Source organism: Archocentrus centrarchus, unplaced genomic scaffold, assembly GCF_007364275.1.
Source record: "Archocentrus centrarchus isolate MPI-CPG fArcCen1 unplaced genomic scaffold, fArcCen1 scaffold_40_ctg1, whole genome shotgun sequence".
NCBI lineage: Eukaryota > Metazoa > Chordata > Actinopteri > Cichliformes > Cichlidae > Archocentrus > Archocentrus centrarchus.
In genome coordinates, this window is record NW_022060266.1 from 237,456 (window position 1) to 251,842 (window position 14,387).

General features: G+C 42.0%; 1 protein-coding gene across 1 annotated transcript in view; it reads right to left on the reverse strand.

Annotated features, from left to right (window-relative positions):
• The window catches only part of LOC115776877 (aldehyde dehydrogenase, mitochondrial-like), a 59,712-nt gene that overhangs the window by 27,063 nt on the left and 18,262 nt on the right, over positions 1-14,387 (reverse strand). The window contains exons 3-7 of the mRNA XM_030724666.1: positions 9,894-10,034; positions 8,567-8,646; positions 8,286-8,397; positions 4,992-5,120; positions 4,341-4,454 (exon numbers count right to left, since the gene is read on the reverse strand). Coding sequence (XP_030580526.1) covers positions 4,341-4,454; positions 4,992-5,120; positions 8,286-8,397; positions 8,567-8,646; positions 9,894-10,034 — 576 coding nt within the window. The remainder of the gene's footprint in view (positions 1-4,340; positions 4,455-4,991; positions 5,121-8,285; positions 8,398-8,566; positions 8,647-9,893; positions 10,035-14,387) is intronic.

A 14,387-nucleotide genomic window follows, 5' to 3' on the forward strand; every position in this document is an offset into this window, starting at 1 on the left:
TCTCAGGGTGGCCGCAGCTCAGGAGATGGAGCACTTCATCTACTAATTATAAGGTTCGTTGTTCAAACCCTGACTGGCTTGGACAAAATCCTGAACCCTGAGTTGTTCTGGATACGTTCATAGATAGATAGAAAGTACTCGTATGAATGAGAGATGTTGTATTGAGTGCTTATGCAGTGCAGAAAAGCACTATATATGAACCAGTCCATTTATCATGTACTTCTCTGAGTTCGTGATTTCATCCATTGTAAGAAGATCTCCAAACCATGATGGAGCCTCACCTCTCTTTATCTCCTCGTTCACACTGACGACCATTTGAACCCAAAACTTTAGATGTGGATTCATCCCTCCGTCAGACCTGCTGATGATCAGTCCAGTTCTTGTGTAATGTGATTCATGCCTCAGCCTTTCCTCCCCGTTTCCCTTCCTTCAGAACGGCTTCCTGACAGCTGCACATCCACTGGGAACCATCTCTGAGGAGACTTAGTGTGTCAGGTCTTTGCTGGACGTTTACCTGTTTCTGAAGGACGTGACTTTCAGATTCTGCTCATCTTTCTGTAGATAGTTTTTAGACCTTCTATTTGTTATTTTGTCCTCCACTATCTTATCTTTGGCATTTATCAGATTCAACTAAAGAAATGAGAACAAATGATGTGTTTTAGAGAGCAGACAATTTAAAATTGGTTCCCTGCTACGTTGTCCGTTACATGTAGACACAACACTGGTTCATCCCCCAAGTTAGGTGCCTTTTTATGCTTGCATGATTTCATAGGTAGGTGTGTGTGTGTGTGTGTGTGTGTGTGTGGTCCCTCTCACTGAAAACCTTAACATCTTCTGCTCCACCTCCTGTCTTTTTGTCAGTGCCACCCTCTCCAAACCAGCAGGTCTCACCATCTTGTAAACATTCCCTTTCAGTCTTGCTGCTCTCCTTCTGTCAGACATCACCCCTGACACTCATCTCCACCCACTCCACCCTGCTCTTCTTCACCACTCTGTTGCTTTGGATGGTTGACCCCAGATAGTAGGGCTGGATGATCTGGACCAAAAATGATATCTCTATATTTTTTAGCTGAATGGCGATATACAATATATATCTCGATATTTTTTCTCCCCAAAGGTATAAACAAAAAGGCACCTCTGAGTCAAAGCTAATGTCCCAAATGTCACACAGACACTTTTATTAACATTCAGCTGTAGATGAACATGAGAAATTGCTCAAAAATAAACCACTGGCATATTTAAATAATAATGCTCCCCAAATAAATTAATGCTTTTTTTCTCCATAACTGCAGACTCACAGCTGTGCTATTAAAATGTAAACAGAACAGATACAGAGCAAAAATAGCAAAAGGCTGACTGATTCTTTACAAAGTCAGTCTGCAGTGAAGCAGACTTCACTAAAGTACTTCCTCCTGTGTGTACTCCAGTACATCCAGTACTCTGTGTGAATAACACAACATGTAAACAGACTAAATGAACAAAACTCCATCCTTCAGTCAGCAGGTTCTAACCAGCTCAGTAAATCCATAGACGTATCACAGCAACGGGCCCACCCACTCAATGTATTTGTATATGTATCTGCAGCCGGCGGATACGTAGACAAACAAACGAAAAAGACCCACTTCCACTATTAAGGTCATGTGACTTACGGTACAAACCAACAGCGGCCTTTTTTTTCTGCAGCCAGGGACTCTTGGGGGTCCGGGCAATACCAAAGCGTACAAACAGATGTAGCATGAAGGCTGTATGTACACAAAACACAGTGACAGCGGACGATTTCAGGTTTCCAAAAGTCACCGATGTCACTGGAAAAAGTCACTAAATTTGTTGCTAGTTGCTTTTTGGGAAAAAAAAAAAGTCACCGTGGGGGTCTGAAAAGCCGCTAATTCTAGTGACAAATTTGCTAAGTTACTGCCATGCTGTCACTTCCTGCGTGATGTACGGGTGAAGCGGTGAAGGAGAGAGGCGGGGCAGCATGAAGCTGTGCTGAGACACACTGGGAGAAGAGAAAGGTGAACTGCTGGATCTAGAAGTATGATTGTAACCCGACATTGACTATATTGATAAAAATCTTATATTGCGTATGAAAATATATTGATATTTCATAAAAACTTGATATATCACCCAGTCCTACCAGGTATTTGAACTCATCTACCTTCACAGCCTCTGCTCCGTGCATGTTCACCTTTCCTCCTCTTATTCACGCACGTGGATTCTGTCTTGCTTCTTCCTTTTATTCAGAGCATACCTCCACCTCTCCAGACTCTCGCCCACCTACTTCCTGCTCTCGCTACAGATCACAATGTTGTCTGCAAACATCACAGTCCACAGAGCCTCCTGCTGACCCCATCTGTCAGCCTGACCACCACCACTGCAAACAAGAAGGGATTCCTGATGTACTCTCATCCCTACCTTGAATCCATCTGTCACTCCTACTGCACACCTCACCATCTTCCTACATGTCCTGCACTACCCTCACATGCTTCTCTGCCACCTCTGGCTTCGGAATGCAGTACCATAGTTCCTCTTTTGGCACCCTATCATTTGCTTTCTCTAGATCCACAAAGACACAGTGCAACCCCTTATTCCTTCTCTATTCTTTTCCATCAAAACTCTCAAAGCAAACATTCCCTGAAAATGGTCTTTTAGCTGATCATTTCTTAATAATGTTTAAATTTATAATAATGGATTATACAGCAGTGGGAATAAATGTCATTACAGTAGATATATTTCTGGAAGTGCTATAACTAAGTTCAAAGATATAATTCCTCCACTATTATCCTCTTCAATGCCATGTGCCAACAGAATGCAGAGCAGCTACTTAAACTCTGCTCCCAGAAAGGTAGATTATCTCGTCAGCAGTTTTACTGCGTACAACTCTGGATACTGTGGCTTTTTGAAAAAAGAAAGCCTCAAATCCAAAGTGCCTGACTCCCTGGTATAACTCAAATATGCAGCTAAAACCAGATAACCTGGTAAGCTGGAGATGTAATGGCATCTCTAATTAGGAAGATGTTCATTTACCCTAGAAAAAAAGGTAACAATAATTACTTAAAAAGCCATCACTGACCCAGCTGTCTTAGCTAATTATAGGCCAATCTCCAACCTTCCTTTTCTCTCAAAGACTCTTGAAAGAGTAGTTGTAAAACAGCTAACTGATCATCTGCAGAGGAACGGTTTATTTGAAGAGTTTCAGTCAGGTTTCAGAATTCATCACAGTACAGAAACAGCATTAGTGAAGGTTACAAATGATCTTCTTACAGCCTCTGACAGTGGACTCATCTCTGTTCTTGTCCTGTTGGACCTCAGTGCAGCTTTTGATACTGTTGACCATAACATTTTATTACAGAGATTAGAGCATACTATAGGTATTAAAGGTACTGCACTGCAGTGGTTTGAATCGTATTTATCTCATAGACTCCAATTTGTTCATGTAAATGGGGAGTCTTCTTCACACACTAAGGTTAATTATGGAGTTCCACAGGGTTCTGTGCTAGGACCAATTTTATTTACATTATACACCAATTCTATTTACATTATACAGTACATGCTTCCCTTAGGCAGTATTATTAGAAAGCATTGCATCAATTTTCATTGTTATGCAGATGATACTCAGCTTTACCTATCAATGAAGCCAGATGACACACATCAATTAATTAAACTGCAGGAATGTCTTAAAGACATTAAGGCCTGGATGACCTCTAATTTCCTGCTTCTAAATTCAGATCAAACTGAAATTCTTGTTCTCGGCCCCACAAATCTTAGAGACATGGTGTCTAACCAGATACTTTAATTATTTGCAATAGGCCTAGGCTGCTGGGGTGTTCCCATGATGCACTGTTTCTTCACCTCTTTTTACTCTGTTTATACTCCACCCTGCATTTAATCATCAATTATTATTAATCTCTGTCTCTCTTCCACAGTGGAGTGGAGCAAAAGGATGCAGATATTTACATCAATTACCTATAATTGCATAACTTTAGCCTTCCTGTTCTACTTGTGCTTCCTTAGCTGTAAACAAAAAGAAACACACACACACACACACACACACACACACACACACACACACACACACACACACACACACACACAGTATTCATGTTGGGTCATGGTCTTTTACTGCTCTACGTTGTATTTGGCTTCAGTCACATGCAGAGCTTGATGGCCTCTATCAAATCTTTTTGACTGGTAGCTCTACAGCAGGCCAGAGTCTGAATTCTGTGACTTCTTTTTAGCCTTTAGCCAATAATTAGTTATTAGTTTTAGTATACACAAAGCGCATTACTGTCCCACCAACAACTACTGGTAAAAACAAAACAAAACAAAAAAATTTGCCATACCTCTGTGGATCCAGTAAAAGCCACCTTGTCAACATCCATGTGCCTTGCAATTGCAGCACCAGCTGTTGGTCCCATTCCAGCCAGGATATTCACAACACCTTCAGGAAAACCCACCTGGGAACACAACAAAGGCTTAAAACCTTCCTTTTTTCTTGATTGCAATTCCTGATGCCAAGACACTGACAACCAGTTATTGGGTTTGGGGGCCAAATAATTTTTCACATAGGGCCAAATCAGTCTGGATACCGTTTTTCCCTTAATAAATGAAATCATCGTTTAAAAACTGTGTTTTGTAGTTTTCAAATATTGAAGAAAATTAATAAAAAATTCAAGAAGGCAAAAAACAAAGTGCTATGAAAAAGTATCTCATGGCTGGATTGGGAATGCCTAGTGAAGAGCAGGAGGAGGTGGCTGGAGAGAGGGAGGTCTGATGGCTTCCCTCGACTCGGTTAAGGAGCACAAAATTTAGGGACTGATCTGAAGACCTCTTTTGATTGTATTAAAACAATTGTGTCTGTATTACATTTTAGATTTTATTTGTTTGTGTAACTTATCATGTAAGTGCATAACAAAGAAAGTGCATAACAAAGAAAGCCTGCCATAATGACCCTAATAATGACCCTAGTTACTGAGGGCATGAATGAGCTTTACCTCTTTGATCAGGCTGGCTACATACAGAGCAGTGAGCGGCGTCTGCTCTGCAACTTTCATCACCACAGTGTTCCCAGTTGCAAGGGCGGGGCCAAGTTTCCAAGCCTGCATCAACAGAGGGAAGTTCCACTGCAGGAGAAAAGGACACATTAATTACTGAGTCTACCATTGTGCTTCCTTTGTTGGCCTATGTGAACAGTACAAATACTCAGCACCAGTACACACACCTGTGTTTGCCTCATAATTGGAGGGTTTCCCACATGCACTGGTTTCAAATTTCTTAGACAGCATTTTCATCTTTTCTTCCATCTGTGTTCAAGTGTCCACTAATGCTGGATATCTACTTTGTGATTTTCAGTCCCAGTCTAACAGTCTGACAATTAACCTGTTAAAATTATATGTTACAAACATTAAAAAAAAGCACACCTTCTTTCAATTATAAGATTTTAAAATGAAAATATAATTCAAAAACTACTATCAGCCGGCAGCGCTGCCCTCAGCCTCCTGGCAGTACTACAATCTTTAGGTGGCACAAATTACCTGGAAGTACAGGCTCTAGATCAGCGGTCTCCAACCTTTTTTGTGGCACCGACCGGTTTAATGTCAGACAATATTTTCACGGACCGGCCTTTAAGTTGTGGTGGAGAAATACATTCTTTCAGTGCGGTACCACATGACCCACAGACCGGTACTGGTCTACAGCCCAGGGGTCGGGGACCTCTAGAACACATATTTACAGGTCTCTGTAGATCAGAATGGGGTGGATATGAGCCTCAGTGACTTTATTCACCATATCAATTCAAAAGCAAAGAAATGCTAAAATCATAATAAATATAAACCACTGAGAATACTGTCACTTTTTAGTAGATGCATCAATGGTATGAATTTGAACATTTTAGGTCACATCTTTCTCGAGTTATCGCTGTATGAATGTTGAAAGTTGGCTGCCTGCCTGGCAGAGTGACAACAATCAGCCTTTTTAGGCTGAGGGGTAAAAAGGACCTGGTCCTTATCAGATCCTGAAACTATTTAAATATAACCTCAGATGAAAAACAATGCACGCTGCTACACGTCATTCAGAAAGTGTGAAAACCCAGGTACAGTGCAAATAAGTACAGTGATTCAGCAGCTTGAAGAAGATTTTTTCAGCAATAACCTGAAGTAATAATTTCCTGTATGACATCATGGAGGAATTTTGGCCACTCTTATTTTGAAATGCTTCTGGCAAAGCCTCAGCTGTTGGCCTCACTTTTGTCTCTAGAATACTTTGGTATACAGAGGAGCTCGTGTTCGACTAAATGACTGCAAGGTGCCCGGACCCTGTGGCTGTAAAACAAGCACAGATCATCAGCTCTCCATCACTGTGCTGACAGCTGGGAGTTTGGTTGTAGTTTGTGCAGCTTTGCAAACCTTAGTTGTGCTTCCATGTTCACTTTAGAGAGTAATGGCTTTCTCCTGGGAATGCTTCCAAACAAGTCACGCTTGTTCCTTCTTTTTCTAATTATACTGTCATTAACTGTAACATGCCAGAAGAATAGAATAGAATAGAATAGAATAGAATAGAAAAGAAGCCTGTTAGTCTGAGCTGCGTAATTTCTCTGAGCTCTGCAGGGTCTCATCTTGGGTTGGATTTGCTGGCACAACCTCTCCTTAGAGGACTGACAACCGTCTTTAATGTTTTCCACCTGTGAATAATCTATCACTGTAAATCAAACTCCCGGTGCACGGGCCACTTCATGGACCCCCCACCTCCGCTTCCGGCCAGCAAATTGATGTCAGAGATATAATACAATTTGGCTCTTTAATTTCTCCTGTAATTCAAATCAGAGGTCCCCAGGTACCAGCCCGTAGGTCATTTGGTACCAGGGCACACTGAAAAAATAAATTACTTACATTATTTTTGTTTTATTTATTATGAGTCTGAATGACGTTTTATTTTGATAAAGGGGCGGATTTTCTCCGTTGCATCTGTCTATGAGTCACTCTTGAAGTGTGTCACAATGCTTGTCTCAGCCATGTGATATGTTTACAAAAAGTAAACTCACAAGCTTCACACATTCCCCCACCTGGCGAAACGCCTTTACACACTGGATGCATACATTTTGTGCAAATGTTTTGTGCATTAAAATTAGTTTTTGGACTCGCCTGTTCTTACTGTAGCAGTTCACAACGACTGCATCATTTCACAGGACGAATTTGCAGCACTTATTTTTTCGGTTTGATTTTTCTGACTTTCGCAAGCGAACGAACTGATCTGACCAATCAGAGCGCTGCATTTAGCAACATGTGAGCTTATAGCACAAAATGCACACTGATACACTAAATAAACAGTGATGTGGGAACAATAAAATCGTACTATATCGTACTGTTGCTGGGCAGCGTTGAGTCTCAGCTCCTGCCAAAGATCTGTTGGGTTCAGGGCTAGAGGCTGGCTAGGCCATTCCAGGACTTTGAAATGCTTCTTAGGGAGCCACTCCTTACTTGCCCTGGCTGTGTTTGACTCATTGTCATGCTGGAAGACAAAGCCACAACTCATCTTCAGTGCTCTTACTGAGGGAAGGAGGTTGTTGGCCAAAATCTGGTGATACATGACCTCATCTATCCTCCCTTCAATAATTCCCAGCTCCCTGCAAGTCATTGAGCAGGTCCCCCGTGTAGTTCTGGGCTGATTCCTGACCTCTCAGGATCATCCTTACATCACGAGGCGAGATCTTCCATGGAGCCCCAGACTGAGGAAGATGGACAGTCATCTTGTGTTTCTTCCATTTTCTAATAATTGCACCAACAGTTGTTGCCTTCTCACCAAGCTGCTTGCCTATTGTCCTGTAGCCCATCCCAGCCTCGTCAAGGTCTACAATTTTGTCCCTGGTGCCCTTAGACAGCTCTTTGGTCTTGCACATGGTGGAGAGGTTGGAGTGTGTTTTATTGAGTGTGTGCACAGGTGTCAAACAGGTGCAATTAATACAGGTAATACAGGCAGAATAGGAGGGCTTCTTAAAGAATAACTAACAGGTCTGTGAGAGCCAGAATTCTTGTAGGTAATCAAATACTTATTTCATGCAATAAAATGCAAAATAATTATTTAAAAAAACAAAAATCACAATGTGATTTTCTGGATTATTTTATTAGATTCTGTATCTCAGGGTTGCAGTGTACCTAGGATAAAAATTACAGACCTCTCCATTCTTTGTAGCTGGGAAAACTTGCAAAATTGTTAGTGTATCAAATCCTTATTTTCCCCACTGTATATTAAATACATCCAAGACGTAAAGAGAATATGCAATCTCTCCTTACCGGTATGATCTGTCCACAAACTCCGATGGGTTCATGTCTGGTGTAGCAGAAATAATCTCCATCGATGGGGATGGTCTTTCCCTCCCATTTGTCAGCCCAGCCTGCATAGTATCTAAACAATGATTCACACAGTAAATGACAGGTAAGAAACGATGAGGCAGTCGACTGAATCAGTAAGGAACGATAAGGCAATGCTGTGACAAAGTTGCATTTTGAATATTTTCTGCTTCACAGAGGCCAGTGAAGCTTTAAAATGCTATAAAATTTTGTGGTTTTGTTACCGGAGACATTTCACTACTGTGGGCAGATCCACTGCATAGGAAACAGCATATGGCTTTCCATTGTCAAGGGTCTCAAGCTCCTATGGAAAACAACAGTTTTACACACACAGAAATCTTAAGCGGTACATAAAACACTAAAATAACTACACTGCTGCAACATGTGGCACACTGCATTCTCAGATGTCTTGATAATAAAGGAATAAAAACCAGCACAGTCAGGGTCATGTGAACAGACTGGAGGCAGAGTGCTGTAGGTAACAGAAGTGTCATTTGTTCCCTCGTAGGAAACATTGTTGCAGTTCTGTCTAAACAAAAAGATCAAACAAGTACACAGATCATAGTAAATGTAAAATACAGTCATGTGTAAAAGTAAATGTTCCCCATGGAAACATTGTTTTTTTTAAACATATCTTTAAACAAATTGTGTGTATGTGTGTATATGTATATGCATTTGTATAGACATGTGAATGTGTGTATGTATGTATGTATATCTGAGTATTTTTCCACCTTTCTCCCCTTTGTCCCCCCCATTTTTCCCCCCTCTTCTCTATCCCTTTCCTTATTGCCTGTCAGGCCTGGCATAAATAACTAAATAACTTCCTCTCCAGTCTATTCCTACACTGATCTCAAAACGCACCTTTTAAACTGGCATATTTTATACTGGCATTAAATACTTTACATATTGTAAATGTTTTATTGACTGGATGTTTTTTTTTTGTTTATTTTGTTTGTTTGTTTGATTGAATTCTTTTGTGTAAAGTGACATCAAGTGTTTTGAAAAGTGCCTAAAAAAAAAAACTTCATTAATCATTATTTTACTTTATAGTCTTTCTCATAATTTAAATACAAATAAACATGCATTTAGTGCACCTTTGATTACATCCTCAATCCATCATTATGCTTAGGTAGTTTAAGGTGTTATCATGACATCAAAGACCCGTCCTTCAGAATCCTTTTTAAGAACAAACTGATAGAAAATGTAGTCCTCTGAAGGCGACGAAAGGAAAATTATTCCACATAGAATGGTCAAAAATTTCAGCAACTGGTGGACAATTGTGCAAGACATCTATAAGCAATGAAGACCAAGGCGGTACTAACTTTTTCCTAAGAAGAAGACCTGACTTACTGATATTTTTATAGAATAAATTATTTTTTCAGTGTTAGATTGTCACTTGTACCTGTAGGCAGTGTATCAAAGAGGACTAAATGTTTGCTCAGGCATAATTATGTTCAAAAGAAGCCAAACATTTACACTGAATGACTTATAAAAGATGGCATGGCTACTTTTCAACAACAACAAAAAAAATGCTGTTTTGTAATTACTGACAGCAAGGTAGGCAGCATCTCTCTCTATGGCATCAGCCAATCTGTTGAGTAACAAGCCGCGCTGAGAGGCATCCATCCGTCGCCATGGTGACCCCAACCTGAAGGCATCACGTGCTGCTTTTACTGCTTTCTCCACATCTGCCTGGAAATATAACAGTGCAGGGTTAGTAGATGTTTTAAAGGAATTCTCATTCAAAAGAACATTTCTGGAGCATCAAATACTGGTTCTGTGTAAGAAAAGTAAAATTATATAATAATGTGCATTCAAGTGGTGACAAAGAGTAAGTAAAATTAACCATTCCTATTTCAATTGAGCTATCGATAAACTACAAATTTACATTACAATCCAATAAAAATAAAAAATGTTTAGAAAACAGATTAATTGAAGACAAATGCCCTTTGTTCCAAGAAAAGTTTTTATTTGGTTTTTTCCTTCTGGTATGAAAATTTTCTTCAGTGGACAATTGCTTATGGGCTCATTCAAGTAAACTGTATCACTGAGTGTGGAATGGGAGATATTAGCCTTCTAGCTAATGACATCAAATGTACACAGAAATGCAAAGCCATGTAAAAATAAGTTTTTCACAATACTGCATAGTCCAATGAAAAACTCAGTACATGTCAATATAGAACCACCTTTAGCAGCAGTAACTTGAAGTTGTCTTTACGACTTTATCAGTCTCTCACATAGTTGTGGAGGAATTTTGACATCACTCCGAGTGATCCCAGGAGCTATGTTGTCTGGGGCTTTGCTCCCTGGTAGGGTCTTAAAGTAAGGAATGTAAATAAGCTGCACACGAGACATACCATAAATATAACAATTTAAATCGAAATATAGCATCAAGCAGCATATTGCAGAATAATCTTCACAACAAGGTGAAGGTGTTGAAATAACACTGTACAGCAGACAGAACTAAGGCTGCATAGCAGAGAAACAACAAAATCACATGCCGATGATGTACTGGAAAAGAATGTGTGTTTTGGTCTGATGTTTTGTGTCTACAGGACCCAGATGAGGCCGTTAACAAGCGACAGTGAAGGGCACAGAAGAAGGAACTGATAAGCTGCTACATGCTTGCATATTTCAATAACCGTGTAACTGTGTCTAATTCTGTGTATAAAAGTTGAACTACGATAGAGAGCGGTGTCAGACTTGTGTGAAGCTGCACCGACTACATCAGACAGCTCCAACAATTCTGACCCGGATTAATCTGTAAACTGTTTGAAATGGCTTTATTAAATTTAATAATTGGACTCCTTATTCCTGTTTGTGTCATTCCTGTTCGAACAAACGAACACGCAGAAACCTAAAGGCTTAAACAGCAGCAGCACACACTCTTATTATTTAAATTCCTTCAATTGGTGACGCCCGACGTGATCGAACAGGAATGTTTTTGATTTTCAGATGTTTTTATTTGTTTTTTGAGTTTCTTAGGAATAAGGAGTGAATTTGGCCACCGATAATCGCCGCTTCGAGGTTCCTCGTGACAGTACTGACTTCCAGACGCTATCAGTGACCAGGAGATCTCCACCTAAAGGTTGGCAGAGACCTTTTCTAAATATCTGCATATTGAACTGTATCAAATTATAATGGTCACTGGTGGTAAGACAAGAGGAAGGTGTAATTTGAGCCATTTCACACAGGTGTAAGAGTTTAAGAAAGAAAAAAAAAAGAGTTTAAGAGAAAAAAAAAAGAGTTGAAAAGAAGAAAAGAGTTTAAAAGAGTAAAGAAAAATATAGGCAAAATGAGTCGGAGGGTGTTGAGTCCATGGGCTGTCTGATCAGCGGACCGAATGAGTACCCTTCTCAGGGGGGTATTAGGTTTAGAGGGCCTTTGGTTTTTCTGAAGTGAACTGGCCATTTGCTACATTAGGCAGCTCCAACAATTCTGAACCAGACTAATCTGTAAACTGTTTGAAATGGCTTTGTTAAATTTAATAATTGGACTCCTTACTCCTGTTTTGTGTCATTCCTGTCGATAAATGAACACGCAGAAACCTAAAGGCTTAAACAGCAGCACACTCTTATTATTTAAATTCCTTCAGTCTCCAATGGCAAATTGTCTGGCCTCTAACCCAGGACCAAAGAGTAATTCCCATGAACCCTGTGGAAAACACATCAAAGGAACGGTTTACTCTGCCCAGGCTAAGGTTACCAAGGCCCCACCCTGGAGCCAGGCCTGGAGAGTGCAGCCAATCCCCGTCTAACAAGACTGGCTATCAGGAAACCGAATGTCACCTCTGGTGGGGAAGGAGCCTGAGCTAATGCACGAGGTTGAGAGATACCAGCCAGAGACTTCAATGCTCACGTCAGCAATGACAGTGAGACCTGGAGGGGCATGATTGGGAGGAACGGCTTGCCTAAACTGAACCTGAATGGTATTTTGTTATTGGACTTCTGTGCAAACCAAAGTTTGTCCATAGTGAACACCATGTTCAAACATACGGATGTCTGTAAGTGCACACGGCACCAGGACACCCTAGGAGCTAGGAGCTCAGCTGTCAACTGATCACCACCTGGTGGTGAGTGGGATCAGGTGGTGGGGGAGGATGCTGGACAGACCTGGCGCACCCAAACATATAGTGAGGGTGCACTAGGAACACTAGGCAGAGGTCCCAGTTCCCGACATTTTCACCTCCCACCTCCAGCAGAACTTCAACAGCATTCCGAGGGAGGCTGAGGACATTGAGTCCAAATGGACCATGTTCTGCACCTCCATTGTTGAGCTAGAGCTGTGGCTGGAAGATGCTTGGTGCTTGTCGTGGTGGCAATCCCCAAACCAGATGGTGGTCACTGATGGTGAATGGAGCCATCAAGCTGAAGAAGTTCTATCAGGCTTGGTTAGCCAGTGGGAGTTTGGAGATAGCTGATGGGTACCAGCAGGCCAAGAGGAACATTGCTCAGGCAGTGGCTGCAGCAAAAACTTGTGGCCTCAGAATCTCATCTCTGCCCTTTGCAGATGATGCAGTCCTGTTGGCTTCATCAGGTGGTGGCCTCCAGTTCACAGTCAAGTGTGAAGCAGCTGGCATGAGAATTAGCACCTCTAAGTCTGAGGTCATGGTCCTCAGCCGGCTGAGGCTGCCCACTCCAGCTCAGGGATGAGTTCCTGCCCCTAGTGGAGGAGTTTAACTATCTTGGGGTCTTGTTCCCAAGTGATGGGAGAAGGGAGCAGGACATCAACAGATGGATTAGGCCTGTGTCTGCCGTGAAGCGGACACTGCACGGTCTGTCGTGGTGAAGAGGGAGCTGAGCGTGAAAGCGAAGCTGTTGATTTATCAGTCAATCTACGTCCCTACCCTCACCTATGGTCACGAGTTTTGGGTAGTGACCAAAAGAACAAGATCACGAATACAAGCAACAGAAATGAGCTTCCTCTGAACAGTGGGTGACCTCTCCCTTAGAGATAGAGTGAGCAGTGCAGCCATTCAGGAGGGCCTCAAAGTAGAGCCGCTGCTCCTCCACATTGAAAGGAGCCAGGTGAGGTGGTTCAGGCATCTGACTAGTATGCCTACTAGGCACCTCTTCGGTGAGGTCACACTGGAGAGATTATATCTCTTGGCTGGCCTGGAAATGCCTCGGTGACCCCCTGGATGAGCTGGATGAGGAGAGGGCGGTCTGGGCTTCTCTAATTAGGCTGCGGCCCCCTGGATGGATCAGAATCAGAAGGTTTTATTGCCTAAAGTGACATGATAAAGTAACTGTAAAGATAATAGAATGTAAACTATAGTCCGGTAATATGTACATGACAGTGCAGTGATCAGTGCAAACAGACAGGTGCATAAACATAGGGTCATCAGCGTTTGTGGAGGGTGGTGGTAACAGTCTTAGGGTTATTGTTCATGAGTCCAACAGCAGAGGAGAAGAAACTGTTCTTATGGCGGGAGGTCCTGGTCCGAATGGACCGTAGCCTCCTGCCTGAGGGGAGAGGGTCAAAAAGTCTGTGCCCAGGGTGAGAGTGGTCGGCTGTGATCCGACCTGCACGCCTCAGTGTCCTGGAGGTGTACAGGTCCTGGAGAGATGGAAGGTTGCAGCCAATCACCTTCTCAGCAGAGTGCACAACGCGCTGTTGTCTCTGTTTGTCCCTAGTGGTGGCTCCAGCGCACCACACAGTGATGGAGAAGGTAAGGATGAACTCGGTGATGGCAGTATAGAACTGCACCATGGTCCTTACTGGCAAATTGAATTTCTTCAACTGCCGCAGGAAGTACATCCTCTGCTGGGCCTTTTTGATGACAGAGGAGATAGTGGGCTCCCACTTGAGGTCCTGGGTGATGGTAGTTCCCAGGAAGCGAAATGAGTCCACTGTGGTAATCGGGGTGCCAGTCAGGATGATGGAGGGTAGAGGGGCTGTGTGCTTCCTGAAGTCCACTATAATCTCTACTAGGGATGCGCCGATCCGATATTCAGTATTGGTATCGGTCCGATACTGGCCAAAATTACTGGATCGGATATCGGAAAGAAATTTAAAAAATGCACTCCGATACTTTAAATATTA